The sequence below is a fragment of the Camelina sativa genome, chromosome 13, assembly GCF_000633955.1.
Source record: "Camelina sativa cultivar DH55 chromosome 13, Cs, whole genome shotgun sequence".
In the NCBI taxonomy this organism is placed as follows: domain Eukaryota; kingdom Viridiplantae; phylum Streptophyta; class Magnoliopsida; order Brassicales; family Brassicaceae; genus Camelina; species Camelina sativa.
The window spans coordinates 8,659,470-8,673,629 of record NC_025697.1 but is presented as its reverse complement, the minus strand read 5'-3'; the positions used below and the strand labels follow the sequence as shown (position 1 = coordinate 8,673,629).

Here is a 14,160-nt window from a genome sequence, read left to right as displayed (position 1 = left end):
TTTCTTACAATCTTATCCATATTGTAAATTAAAATTTAGTGGTAGTAATGTCTGTAGTATGTATTATTCATTATTTAATTTTGTATTTATGTTTAATTATTTATATAAACTTTCCTCAGGTTTGTTTACTATACTGGATCAGGTTTAAATAAAATAAGGCCCAATCGTGGTCAATAAAACATGTTATATAATTGTTGGACATGAGCAATATGGGCCTCGTTTTATGTATTTAATGGCCCACATAGAAGCTCTTTTTCTGGGGAATACGAAACAAAAGGAATGTGTAGGAGAAGATTCTATTTTTTACAGTAGAAACCGATCGGTTGTATTTACACAACCAAAATCTTTGAGTCAATCTTCATTAGCATCGAATCCATCTGAAAGTTGAAGCAAATAAAGAACCCAAAACGAATTAGGTAAGCCAAGATTGGTATTTGTGTTCGCTGTTTGATTCAGACGATTCAAATTTTCTTATTCAAAATTTGAATGAATTTATCAAAAAAGTTTCTGTAATATTCTGCAAGTTTTCGTTGTTAATTTGTGGATAATATCATAGCCGTACTCAATTCTGGATCTTTGTTTTAGTTAGATTCGTTTAATATATGATTCTGATGTGTGAAATTGTTGTTATGTTTGCCTGGCAAAATGAAGAAAATATTGATATTATCCAATACTATTTTTAGATCATTTTAGTTCCTTGTAAATTTGTTTGTTACATTAGATCATATTTATGTTTCTTATTACATGTTTTCTTTATAACTCAATAATTTTGGGTGTTTGTCTGATTTCATTTCTTTCTTTTAGTATAGGGAAAAATGGAACCAAATAGAAGACAAAAATAGCCAGGAAGAAGATATTTACAGATAAGACTTTGTTAATCCATTAAGCTGTATATTCAATCCAATCGATTATAATTTTCTATTTGATAGTTTTGATATGTAATGCTTGCTGGTTTTTTCTGGTCTGTTTTAACAAACTATGCTATATGCAGGTTCATCATTCAACATGGTTAGAAGTACGGTGTGTCGCCATAAAACTGCGAATAAGATAACTCCGTTTATCGGTTAGTCATTCTAAACTTTATTTTCTTTTTTAGCTACTTCTTAAGAAAATGTTTAGAAATCACTTAAACAGAACATAAGTCTCTGTTTAGAATTGAATAGACTATAGTTTTACAATCTTTTCAAATATGAAAAACTCTTTCCTTGTGCATAATCATATAGTCATAGAAAATAAAAACTTCAAAAACAAATCAAAGTTCCCAAAGTAGTAAGATAAAATTCAGAAATCACGGATAGATGATTGCAACCAAATGATATCCAGATTCTTGTCACATTCTTTTCCTCCTTTCAGCCTTCCTCTGTTTCAATCTTTTAAAATTTTAATGATGAAAACATCAGTGTTTTCATCATTCATCGCTTCTTATTGTAAAGTACCTGTTAAAAGGACAACCCCTGTAACAAAAATTAAATGTCGGAAACATATATCAATATGAAACAAATGAAATGCTTATATTTAAGTTCAAAGATTCTTATAAATACCTAATACGCATGATCCAATATGCTTTCTCCGATATAAGCTACAGGTTTTTGAAAACTTCTTTGAATACTACATTCATTGTCCTCTTCTGCGGTTTCCCATCTTTGTCAACAATAAGGATCTTTAATCCTTTCTTAGAAGTAACTCTAGAGATAGCAACATACAACTGCCCATGAGAGAAACATGGTCTGGATAAATAAATACCAACGTTGCCGAGAGATTGTCCCTGACTTTTATTTATGGTCATGGCAAAAGCAACAGCTAATGGGAGTTGTCTTCTCCGCATCTGAAAAGGAAGCTTGGTGTCTGACAGTGTTAGCAGTATCCGCAGAATCAAGACTTTATCTCCAACTCTATCACCTGTGATAATAATAGCTTCCAATACAAACTCTGTCATTTGTTTAATCTGTAACCTCGTACCATTCATTAGGCCACCTCTTGCATCTATGTTTCTAAGTAGCATAATAGGGCATCCTACTTTCAACCTGATTCTATGATTTGGAATTCTAGAAACCTTAATATTGTTTAAGAACTTCGGGGTCAACACAGGATTGGTTGTTGAGCGAAGATTGGATGGATCTATAGAATCTGAGCTGAGATAAATTCGTTCTTCACCTACATTCATAATAATGTGATTTATGAATTTGAATATAAATTAAAGAAGATTTATAAAACCATCAAACTTGGTAAGAATACTAACCTTCTAGTTGGTCGAGCATATATTCATTGATAATGCCTACATCTTCATTGGTTGTATACAAAATAGCCCTCTCTTGATAAAATTTTGGATCTTTTTCATCCTTTAAAGCTTTAGGATCCCCATAAACCTCTCTGCTAATTACTTCAATAGGATCATTAGCATCAGTTATTAGAAACTCATCAGGAATATCAATCATAACTTCTCCATCATTAGGCTCTGAGATTTTCCATCACCAACTGCAAGGATCCACTCTGAAAATTGCCTGCCAAGATCATGGAAATTGCCTGCCAAGATCTCTCCCACAGTTTGATTCACGATAAGTTGAGCATTATTGTCGAACAACATTAGCTTGGTTTCAGCATTGTGATCCATAACAGAGAGAATCAACTTGTACCTTTTAGAAATAAGTAAAGATCTGGGTTAGTTTAATCAGTAATCGGCTCATATAGTATGTTCTATTAACTCAACACAAAAAATTGATTTCAATAGAGTAATCGATAAACATGATTATTACCTAGGCTGCACATTAGTTGTGTTCTCATTACACACTTTACACCTAAACAGGCGTTTCTTGATCTTTGTTTTAGGGTCGTTCTCTTTCTTGGGAACCAACATGACAGTTTTGTCACACTTGACACAAGTGAAGTAATACCAACCATAATCCATGTCGATATTGAAAATTGCAGCAGTTATCTTAAACTTCCCTTCCTATGATTACAGTAGGTAAATTTGATTATTACTTAATACCGTAAATAATTTTGCAAATACACATATAACTTACCATTGAAGTTTCAAGTAGCTCAGAAATGGTCTTCCTTTCGAAACGATTAAAGTAGTCCACTTTCTTATCAGTTTTTGGTTCAACTGTTTTTGGTTGAATAACAGTGATTCTTACTTCATCTTTAGGCAACCTTCATTTAATTCAGAATATTTGGTTATTAAAAATATTAAATTAAAAACTATGAAACAGCTGAGTTTGATAATAGATTAACCTGGACACGAAATCTTGCACAACAGGATAGTCAGCATTGATGATTAGCAATGACATATCAAATGCATTAGATATGGATCTCTGACCTGAGATGGATATATTATTTTAATATAACATAGTATACTTGTTAGCTAAATAAATATAAGAATCTGATATTACCATTGAACGTATTGATCTTCGCAAGACGAAGCAAGCAAGTAACCATTCTTTCCTCAGCTTGTTCAAAAGCTGCCCACATGGTATCAGCAAATCTTCCCCATAGAGTACACGACAACCAATTGTCACTGTTAAAAACAGATAAGTAAGTTGTTATCTTATTTAAAAACAAAATATTAGCTTAAAGTTTGTGTCACCTTGTGTCTCTGAGAACAACTTCCAGCCTCTTGCATATTTTCCCATTGATATCATGAGTTATCATAGCACCAATGTAAACGACTTGACCAAGAACATCTACAACGTTACATAGTTATAAAGTCAGCAACATAAAGCACTACTCGTATATACGCAAATCTATATGAAAATACATACCAATTAAGATATTGTCATTAAGTCCTTCATCAGCAGTTATGCTTTCAAAGCTTTTCAGATCCAAATACCAATCGTCGGATATAGCAGGACAACGGTTAATGATTGTGGTGTTTGTTATGGACATCTTGAATGCATGAGTCGTTGCCCTGTTCTTTCCCATGGATTTTGTCAACTAAAAATTCTCAATTATCCTCCACTCTCCGGATGCAATCAATCTGAAAAACTTGTTAACCAAATTTTTTTTGATTGTTGCATGAATCAGAGTACCCTATATGAATAAGAAGAGGAAAAATACATCAAATATCACTGGAAAGTAAGAAACCAAATGACATATGTTTTTAATCTATCAAATCTTGTAAAATACACTCACATCAACATCTGTGAGTATCATCTCCATGGTTTCTCCCGAGAAACTCGTGTACTGCCTCCAACTGTGCACAATCTTGACTTGAATCTTCCAAGTCGTCTTGAAAGGTTTGATGTTAGCAAGACTTGTGAAATCATTTTGAGCAGCCATTTTTTTTTTTCGGGAATGAAAGGTTTCTTGGTTGTAGTATTGGAAATGTGTCAACCTATGTCTTATTGACGCTGCTTTTATAGGAGTTGTGGGATGTTGTAGAGAATATACCATGGTATTGAAGATTTGATTGTATTATCTTTGAAGATTTGGTAAGTAGATAGAATTTAGTAAACAAAATATTGTTTAGCTGATTTCGACTTGTTATTATTCTCTACAAAATATTGGTAGAGAATATACCATCTTCATCTTTAGGCAACCTTCATTTAACAGATTGATATTGTGTTGTTAATTTTGCAGAATTTCGGATCCATTATTGTAACTAATTTTGGGGAATAGATACGTTTAACAGATTCACTGGTTATGGTAAGTATGAGTATTATCTGATTCTGACGTGATACTGTATATGTTTTTTGATTTTAATTTTGTTTGGATCCTATAAATAGAAATCTGTTTGCCTATCATTATAAATCTGTTTGGTTTCTTTTATAATGTTATCTCTATTCAGTTTTTAATGGCATTTCATGTAATAATTTCAAACTCTATGTCTCTTTATAAAAAAAATGCTTCCCTTTTAATAGTATAGATAATCCTTTCTAAGTCAACCCCAAATGTAATTCAATGACCAAAGTAATTTTCATTTTTTAGGCGTGATTGCCATATAAAATTATGCAGCTTTTAGGCGTAATCTGCAAACTATTCAGGTTTGGTGAATTGCTCTGTATTTATGAATGGTTAAAAAAAAAAATTGGGATTCATATATGGGAAACTAAGCGAATTAAAGTAAACTCTAGTGTTTATATTTTAAAAATATATAAATTTTCTATGTAAGTTATTAGAAAATATATAATGAGAAACTGTAATATTGTATTCCAAAATATACATATGTGAAGAAACAATTTAGCATTGAAATAAAAATAAAAAAATAAGAAATTGTAATAATCTAATATTGGAAGAAAATATTATTTTGTCGTTAATGGAAATAAATAATTAAATTTAACATTTAAGACCTTTGTTATTATTTTGACTACTTTAAAATTTAATGTAATACACTTCAAAATCTGACTCATCGTTCATGTATGACAGATTTTCTACTAATGTATCTTTCTTCATTTGGATTATCTAAAACACAGCATTACAAATAAAATAATAGTAAATAATAAATTTCGCATTTGGCTAATAATTACCTAGTATGGATGGATATATGGATATTAGACACCGAATTAACTGCTGTATTAGATAAGATTAGCAGATTTTATAACCATAAAAAGACAAAGAACACCACACACCCTATTAAAACATGGGTCAACGTGGAATAAATCTCTAACAGTATTTACCACTTTCTTTGGCCACCTCCATCTATATATACAACCATACTCTCCAATTACTCTACAAAGAGAACTGAGAAGATCAAAGAAAAAAAACACAAAACACAGCTTTTGTAACTATGGAGGGTGCAATAACAAACTCTTCCTCGTCATCACCAAAGGGCCGCGGAGTAAATTTCTCGGCCCCGAGAAACTTTGGTGTAAAACTAAGAAAAAAATGTAAAGAAACCTTCTTTCCCGACGATCCATTCAAACCGATTGCGCAAGAGCCAAACGGTTTGATGAAAACAAAAAAGTTGTTGGAGTATTTTGTTCCAGTCTTTGAGTGGCTCCCAAAGTACAATATGCAAAAACTAAGGTACGATGTGCTGGCCGGGATCACCATCACCAGTCTTGCGGTTCCTCAGGGAATAAGTTATGCTAAGCTCGCCAGTATTCCTCCCATCATAGGCCTATGTGAGCTCCCTTCCCTTTTTTTCATTATGCAACATCATTTATATATGAATCATTGCATCCAATGAGAACATTCGTTAAGAAATATGATTTTTTTATATATATAGTAAATCATGTTTCTTAATGTGATTTCGCAAAAAGGTGTATAATTTCGATTTTGCAAAACAACAAATAAACTATTTATGTGTTCATAGTAATTAGTCTGATTTTACTCTGGATATTTATTTTTAGTCTACCGTTAAGCCATGTAGCTCAGGCTATACTATGGCACCAATATGATCCTGATTTTTTTTAACTTCATATTACTAAGAAGTTGTATACATTGATTCTGAAAATAAACAGAATAAAGCCATTTAAGTTTGATTTTTTCAAGAGTTTAAAAACAAGAATTAATGTAAAAGATATTAAATACCGATTTTAAAAAAATTAACAAATCATTTCTGAAAACTTCCATATATACTTGATTCTTGTCTATATAATTGAAATCTAAATATGAAAATATTTAGATGAGTTTTTTCATGTTTTTCTTGTGTGACTAAAATAGGTAGATGAACCTTAAATAGAAATGATATTGGCAGTCCATTGTTGTCCCACACGAACTGACACTCGGTGTTGCCAACTGTACTCGTCTCAATTTATTTATCTTCTATCTTGTTCTTATGAACCAACAATAAGGAACTCCCCTATTAGTTTAATTCTTTATATATTTCAAGTTAAGACAGTATAGTACAATTCGCTCTAATAGATTTTAATATTGAACATATATCTAATATTCCCATTTTTCTTTTTAAAAACAAAAATTATGGGAATTCAGATTCAAGCTTTGTGCCGCCATTTGTGTACGCCGTGTTTGGAAGTTCAAACAATCTAGCGGTGGGAACAGTCGCAGCATGCTCTTTGCTGATCGCTGAGACATTCGGTGAGGAGATGTCCAAAAATGATCCTGAGCTCTACCTTCATTTGATATTCACCGCCACTTTCGTCACCGGTATATTCCAATTTGCTATGGGATTCCTAAGGTACATATATGTGTAGACCACTCTATATTTTTGTTAAAAAAAACGTTTTTTACTTTATTACTTAATAGAAAAAAAATATATATATATGTAGGTTGGGGATATTGGTGGATTTCTTGTCACATTCGACCATAACGGGCTTCATGGGCGGTACCGCAATCATCATTCTCCTCCAACAACTTAAGGGCGTCTTTGGTTTAGCCCATTTTACGCACAAAACGGACGTCGTGTCAGTTATCCACTCAATCTTAGACAACCGCGCTGAGGTCATCTCTCTTTCTTTTTCTCTTTAAAATATATATAATTACAAGAAATTAAAACCAATTGCTAATTGTGTTACCCTGGGAGGGTGTTACTTGGTGCAGTGGAAGTGGCAAAGTACATTGGCTGGCATCTGCTTTCTTGTATTCCTACAATCCACTCGATACATTGTAACTTTTCTTCTTCTCTAGCTTTATTTCAATTATTTAAGTCTTTTTATCCACTTAGTAAAAAAGTATTGGATTTGGACCTTTCAAGATCTTCCACTTTTCTTTTCTCTATTTATTATTAATTGTCATCACTGCTGATCACCTTTTAACATACCACTTTGAGTTTAATTTTTCAGAAAATGATAATTTAGATACCATGTTACCTTATTTTCACATAAGCACCCTTTCACATATGTTAAAAGTCAAATGGCTCTTCTCAAATTAAATGTTTCACTAGAATTAATATGATTGAAAATTTGTAACTATTGCAGAAGCAGAGGTACCCAAAGCTGTTTTGGGTATCAGCAATGGGTCCAATGGTGGTCGTCATTGTGGGTTGTGTAGTTGCTTTTCTGGTAAAAGGAACAGCACACGGGATCCAAACTGTGAGCAATTTCAATACTCACATGCCAAACATAATTAATTAAAATTGTGTGAACATGTATTAAGACTTTGAGCAACTAGGGGTTCTATTAATAGTATGTTTCTGCATACAGGTGGGGCCTTTAAAGAAAGGACTAAACCCTCCTTCTATTCAACATTTGAACTTTGAGTCCAAGTATCTAGCGATGGTTTTGAAGGCCGGGATCGTCACTGGCCTCATCGCTCTGGCCGTAAATAACTATATCCAGCATTTTTTTTATATAGCTCATGTTTGACTATATATAATATATGTATGATTTATTAAAAAGATGAACGTATAATTTTCAGGAAGGGATAGCAATCGGAAGAAGCTTTGCTGTAATGAAGAACGAACAAACGGACGGGAACAAAGAGATGATAGCATTTGGTCTTATGAACGTAGTTGGCTCCTTTACTTCTTGCTATTTGACAACAGGTAACTAATAACAAATAAATCCATGGCCGAAGATCTTAGATATTAGGTTTCAATATTAAAATGTATCGTTAACTAATATGGCCGGATATATTCAGGGCCATTTTCAAAGACGGCAGTGAACTACAACGCGGGGACAAAGACACCAATGTCTAATGTAGTGATGGGCATTTGCATGATGCTTGTGCTTCTCTTCCTAGCGCCTCTATTCAGCTACACACCACTGGTTGGTCTCTCAGCCATCATTATGTCAGCCATGTTGGGACTCATCAACTACGAGGAGATGTACCATCTCTACAAGGTTGACAAGTTTGATTTCGTCGTCTGCATGTCCGCTTTTTTCGGTGTTTCCTTCATTAGCATGGACTACGGTCTCATCATCTCCGTTGGGTTTTCTATCCTAAGAGCGTTGTTGTACGTTGCAAGGCCGTCGACTTGTAAATTAGGAAGAATACCGAACTCGGTTATGTTTCGAGACATAGAACAGTACCCAACCTCCGAGGAGATGCTTGGTTGTGTCATTCTTCAATTGGGATCTCCTATTTTTTTTGCCAACAGCACTTACATCCGCGAACGGATTTTGAGGTGGATTCGTGATGAACCTGAAGCCGTCGAGTTTCTTCTCCTTGATCTCTCCGGTGAGTTTAATTTATTTTCACATTAGACATCTCACTAATATAATCTTGTATTAGCAAACATGTATATGTTTCGTTTCATTTTTAATTGCTAATTATTATGGTTGTCTTCAGGAGTTTCAACCATCGACGTGACAGGGATGGAAACACTACTTGAAGTTCAAAGAATCCTTGGAGCAAAAGACATCAAGGTTTATAATACCTTTCAATTTTTTTTGAAGCGTCCTTCTAATATTTGCTCAAATGAAAATTTATATATATACTTAATTTATTGCAGATGGTGCTAATAAATCCAAGATTTGAAGTCTTAGAAAAGATGATGCTATCGCATTTTGTGGAGAAGATAGGAAAGGAGTATGTGTTCTTATCCATTGACGACGCAGTTCAAGCATGCCGATTTAATCTATCCACGGCCAAACCTGAACCGTGACGTCCCTAGTGGAATCTTAGAAGCTTTTAATGAAATGCTTATCTTTTTTCTTTTCTTTTTCTGTTGGGTCAATGGAATATAATATGCGTATCTCTTGAGTAATTACTGGACTAAAAATCATAAAATGGTTTTGATTAGACCACTATAAGTGCTTCATGGCTATGATAATTGTAACCGAGAGATAGAGAAAGATATGAGTAATGGAGAAATTTCAGTCTTGCTGACTTAATAAACAAAAGACCACTGTACAAAGTTGCTTATATCTCAATATACATTAATTTAAGCTTAATCAACATCAAAACCACCTAAAAAGCTAACGGTTAAGTTGATAATATTCCTCCCTTAAATTGAAATTTTCAAGGACGAAGATAATTATTAATAAATACTTAAAAAGTTGTAATCGACATGATGAATATCATTCAACTCATTCATCCACTAAATAAGAGATGAAAGAGTTGAACAAATTTCTTTTATAATTTGTTCATTCTCCAATTTTTTTGGTTGAATGTGTTGAATAAGTTTTCTAACTTATTCAGTTCAGATGGTAAAAAATTGGATGAATGATCATCCAAGCTATTCAACCTATCATCTAAGTAGGCATGACCAAAACTATATTGTAAGGCCCGGCGTTGGCCTAGTGCAAGAAGTGTATTTGCACCATGTCCAGCCCAAATTCAATTTTTTGTCTTTTAACTTTACCCTAACTATTTAATAAACTCTGAACAATATAGTTGTCTTTCTTCTCCTTTTTTTATGCAACATATCGTTGCTTCTCCCATTTTGTTTTGTTTTCAACGAAAATTATGCAACTATAACAAGCTACCTCAAAATCTGGTAAGTAACTCGAATACCTAATGGATAAAACTTGTATCTTCCTCCTAATTCTGATTAGAGACGTTAGTGATTTCTTTCTACTCCTACTTAACCTTTCATATTTTCATTGGATAAATGTTTTTGGGTTTTTCTTTCTCCAATCAAAATTATTACGGAATCATCTCAGTAGCTTGCGCAACAAGTTAACAAAGATCTGATCAATGTTAATTGATACGATTGTGATTGAGATACGATTGTCATCGTATGTTACATTGAATGTAACTAGATATTATAAGAATCTATTGTAGTCTATAAAAGCCATGTAAAGTATCATGGAATGAGATACAGAAATATTCTTTGCATTGTTTACGATTCTTTATGGTATCAGAGCAGGTCGATCCTTGTGGATCGATTATGACAACCGTCAAAGAAGACGGTGATGAAGATGACAAGGATGAAAACAGTGAGGATGACGACAGAGATATACGATCAAAAAGTTTCTAAAACTTTTGATGATTCCACCTCCGACATGATAAAGTTAGACGAGGTGGATGAGAAGACGAAGACGGTGGCACTGCCACGACGGAGAACTCATGAGTCATTATCACTCAAGTTCATTCCAATGGTGCCCAGATCCGATGATGAAAAAAAAACGACAGTGGAGTCCAAGAAGATGGACATGAAGAAGTATCTACGAACCCGACAAACAAGAACACAAATTGAAGGAATCCTTGTGTCACACACAACTCTTGTGTTGTGACATCGACGAACCGACTCAACGGTGGAGTATAACACCGTGATGAATACTGATCGAAACCGAGATGTGACGATGGAGACATGATCAAGTTCAGAACATGGATTTGGTTGTCTTGTGAAAATTCCGACAAGCATCGGATGTTAAAAGCATGACGATCACGAAAACAATGGTGTTGAGCAGATAGCTTAGCAAGGAAGAAACGAGGTTGTGTGGAAGATAATGAGTATAGAAGCACCCCTGATTGAAATTGTGCAATGGCAAGCAATGAGTCTGCTGGTCATTTGCAAGATTTTATTTGCAGTTTATATGCAAAATTGTTCAGGTCTTGGAAGAGCAACCAAGACTTGTGATCAGAATGGTCAAGTTAAAGCTATTATGGTCAAGTTGGGCATTTGCAAGCGGCATGCTCCAACTTGAGGGAGGATATTACGGAATCATCTCAGTAGCTTGCGCAACAAGTTAACAAAGATCTGATCAATGTTAATTGATACGATTGTGATTGAGATACGATTGTTATCGTATATTACATTGATTGTAACTAGATATTATCAGATTCTATTGTAGTCTATAAAAGCCATGTAAAGTATTATGCAATGAGATACAGAAATATTCTTTCCATTGTCTATGATTCTTTAAAAATTAATTTTTGCACCGAGTGTAGCTGATGTTTAAGTCGGTCCCTGTTATAATTGTAGTTCAAACCCTAACCAAACTGTATTTAAACCGTAATTGTATCTAACCGTAAATATTTTAATCAGAGTCGTATTTAACCGTAACCATTTATTAAATAGTTACAATTAAGACTAAAAGTACTTTGGTCAACCGTACCGTAACTAGACTAAACGGGTATGATTGGGTGACCCGATCCAAACTTTAAAAACTTCTAAAAACGTGAAAAAACTCGAATTTGTTATCTCTTTAACGAAAACAATGAAGATATCTCTCTTGTTCCTTACCTCTTTCCTGATTCTGTCACCCATCTTCTCCCTACAGGACGATCCGAATCCCCAGGTGAAGAAGACACCGAGTCGTGCACACGCAGAGCTCACGAATCATGGGTTCCCAATTGGGCTACTCCCTTTATCCGTGAAAGACTACGTCCTAAACCAAACCTCCGGTGACTTCTCCCTCTTCCTCCACGGGACTTGCAAAATCACGCTCCCTCCTGATAACTACATCGCCACTTACTCCAACAAAGTAACGGGTCGGATCTCTCAGGGCAAGATCGCGGAGCTCCAAGGGATTCGGGTCCGGGCGTTTTTCAAGTGGTGGTCTATCTCTGGGATCCGATCTTCTGGGGATAACCTCGTCTTTGAAGTCGCTGGGGTTACTGCTAAATACCCTTCTAAGAACTTTGATAACAGTCTTGATTGTGAAGGCAAACGTTCGTCTTCTTGATTTCAATTTGCAATTTAAAGGTTTGAACTTTCTTACAAATTCAGGTTTTTTAATAAAAATCTTTTGTGGTTATGAATTTAGGATATTCGAATTGAGTTGGAATTTGAGACTTGCGTATCTTATCTAAGGTTTTTTGTTTCTGTTTGTTAATTGTGTTTGTGCCAGTAATGTGGGATTTAACTTATGAGGTGATAGATAATGTGAGATCAGTCTTGTTCTTGTATCTCCTGAAGAGTAGTTACTAGCTTTGCAGTTTAATTCAACGTTGGATGTTAGTAACCTATTATAAGTCCCTCTTTAAGGCATTGTGTGGTCTTTGTTTTTAGACTGTCTTACTAAAAGAGCTTTACTAGATTCCTTACAGAGTTACAGCTGCTTTTCTGATTCATGTACCTTTGTATATTGAGTCAGATTTAGTCTTTCTTATGATTTTGGCTTCTTTCCTTCACTGTTGGACTTGGACTGATCGTCTGATAGGTTTAGCCTTTCATGGACAACTGTAAATACCAAACAAAAGCTTCAGTTGGTCATGAGAACTTGAACGTCCTTTGTGTTGATTTTCAGGAGATGCTGTGTATTCATTCATTGATCCCTTCAATTGTTTTCTTAGACCATGATGTTATGGTGTTATCGGAACTTTAATGTTATGTAGATTGCTTTTTCATTAGGTCTGTTACTCTGTTTCAACAACAATTTCGTGCTTGGCAATCTGGGATGGTTTGATTTGATTATTGACGAGTGGTTCTCGTATTCATTATTGTAGGCAGATCTATGAAGGCAGGAAGGAACAAAGTGAATAAATGGTTTGTAATATATATTTATATCCATCCGGTAAAACAGAGCTTGTAATGTAAAAACCGCAATGAATACCACGACTCTATTCTCCCTAAACCTAAGTGTTTCATGGAAGTTTGTAACTTGTAAGTTATCAACCAATGTGATATTATTGGACTACGAAAAGGAACGTCCCATAATTAGTCTACTTTCTAAAAACCCAAGAAATTATTAGTAGGTATTATCGAAGTATATATCAGGGGGCGACATCCAAACTAAGAAACTGGGTGCTCTTGTCATTGAAGTGTTTACAATGGCAAAAGATAACCTCAGTGATTTTCGTAGACTAGTCAAACCCTATCGATGGCTTTGACCTGTACGGTGAGTCCTCATCAAATTCAAGAGACTCATTTGTATGAACAAGTTTTATGTTCTTACACTTTGAAAATATTAGGGTCCCCAATAAATCAAAATCGGTCCCAGACAACAACATGCGACCGCATTTATTTTTATTTTTTTTTGGTGGGAACGACCGCATTTATTTATCTTGTCAGTTTGATTAAGTTTTTCTTTTGTTTTCTTTTGGAAAATGGGTTAACTTCATGAAGATTAGCACAAATATTCCCTTCTCTTAAAAAAGGAAAGATCTTAACGTTAGGCCGGGTCTACGTTGATGCTTGCAGGCATAGTGTAATTGTTAAGTTGGTTCGACCGGGAATGTTAGCATCCATTTCCAATGCATGGCCAAACTTCCTTGCTTGGCTCAAAGCACATGTTCAGGAAAAACAGATGGCCTTTCAAAGGCTCATACCAGCTCAAGCAGTTATTTTAACCATATGGCGGGAGAGAAACGATCATATATTTACTCAGCACTCCGGTTGAGGGACTGTTCAAAGTGATTGATCGTGGGGTTCGGAACACTTGCTCGGTTGCTCCGCTAGAAGACACAAAGCAAAATTGCAAGACACTCTTCAGC

General features: G+C 34.4%; 3 protein-coding genes across 4 annotated transcripts; 2 read left to right on the top strand and 1 right to left on the bottom strand.

Annotated features, from left to right (window-relative positions):
• LOC104738054 lies at positions 1,580–3,918 on the bottom strand. Its single transcript, XM_010458292.1, has 9 exons — positions 3,759–3,918; positions 3,584–3,680; positions 3,390–3,514; positions 3,232–3,316; positions 3,021–3,150; positions 2,754–2,947; positions 2,524–2,633; positions 2,240–2,455; positions 1,580–2,154 (listed from the first exon to the last, which is right to left on the bottom strand). The coding sequence occupies exons 1-9, from the start codon at positions 3,916–3,918 to the stop codon at positions 1,580–1,582; spliced, it is 1,692 nt and encodes a 563-aa protein (XP_010456594.1).
• Positions 5,663–9,584, top strand: LOC104736029 (probable sulfate transporter 3.5). The gene is made up of 10 exons (XM_010455942.2): positions 5,663–6,059; positions 6,871–7,075; positions 7,167–7,338; positions 7,438–7,503; positions 7,815–7,928; positions 8,040–8,156; positions 8,254–8,380; positions 8,476–9,015; positions 9,127–9,203; positions 9,290–9,584. The coding sequence occupies exons 1-10, from the start codon at positions 5,723–5,725 to the stop codon at positions 9,440–9,442; spliced, it is 1,908 nt and encodes a 635-aa protein (XP_010454244.1). The 5' UTR covers positions 5,663–5,722; the 3' UTR covers positions 9,443–9,584.
• Positions 11,907–13,394, top strand: LOC104736028. 2 transcript variants are annotated; one of them, XM_010455940.2, is made up of 2 exons: positions 11,907–12,430; positions 13,178–13,387. In XM_010455940.2, the coding sequence occupies exon 1, from the start codon at positions 11,943–11,945 to the stop codon at positions 12,408–12,410; it is 468 nt and encodes a 155-aa protein (XP_010454242.1). In that variant the 5' UTR covers positions 11,907–11,942; the 3' UTR covers positions 12,411–12,430; positions 13,178–13,387. The 2 variants fall into 2 exon arrangements, with proteins under 2 accessions (XP_010454242.1, XP_010454241.1); XM_010455939.2 differs by having other exon boundaries at positions 11,908–12,430; positions 13,174–13,394.

Excerpts from the sequence above, each read along its gene's own strand:
- LOC104738054 (XM_010458292.1), bottom strand. The coding sequence starts at position 3,918 with ATGGGAAAGAACAGGGCAACGACTCATGCATTCAAGATGTCCATAACA. Across the intron at positions 3,151-3,231 it reads GTGCAAGATTTCGTGTCCAG|GTTGCCTAAAGATGAAGTAA; the intron begins GTTAATCTATTA and ends AATTAAATGAAG. Across the intron at positions 2,155-2,239 it reads TATGCTCGACCAACTAGAAG|GTGAAGAACGAATTTATCTC; the intron begins GTTAGTATTCTT and ends TTATGAATGTAG.
- LOC104736029 (XM_010455942.2), top strand. The coding sequence starts at position 5,723 with ATGGAGGGTGCAATAACAAACTCTTCCTCGTCATCACCAAAGGGCCGC. Across the intron at positions 6,060-6,870 it reads TCCTCCCATCATAGGCCTAT|ATTCAAGCTTTGTGCCGCCA; the intron begins GTGAGCTCCCTT and ends ATGGGAATTCAG. Across the intron at positions 7,929-8,039 it reads CAGCACACGGGATCCAAACT|GTGGGGCCTTTAAAGAAAGG; the intron begins GTGAGCAATTTC and ends TTCTGCATACAG.
- LOC104736028 (XM_010455939.2), top strand. The coding sequence starts at position 11,943 with ATGAAGATATCTCTCTTGTTCCTTACCTCTTTCCTGATTCTGTCACCC.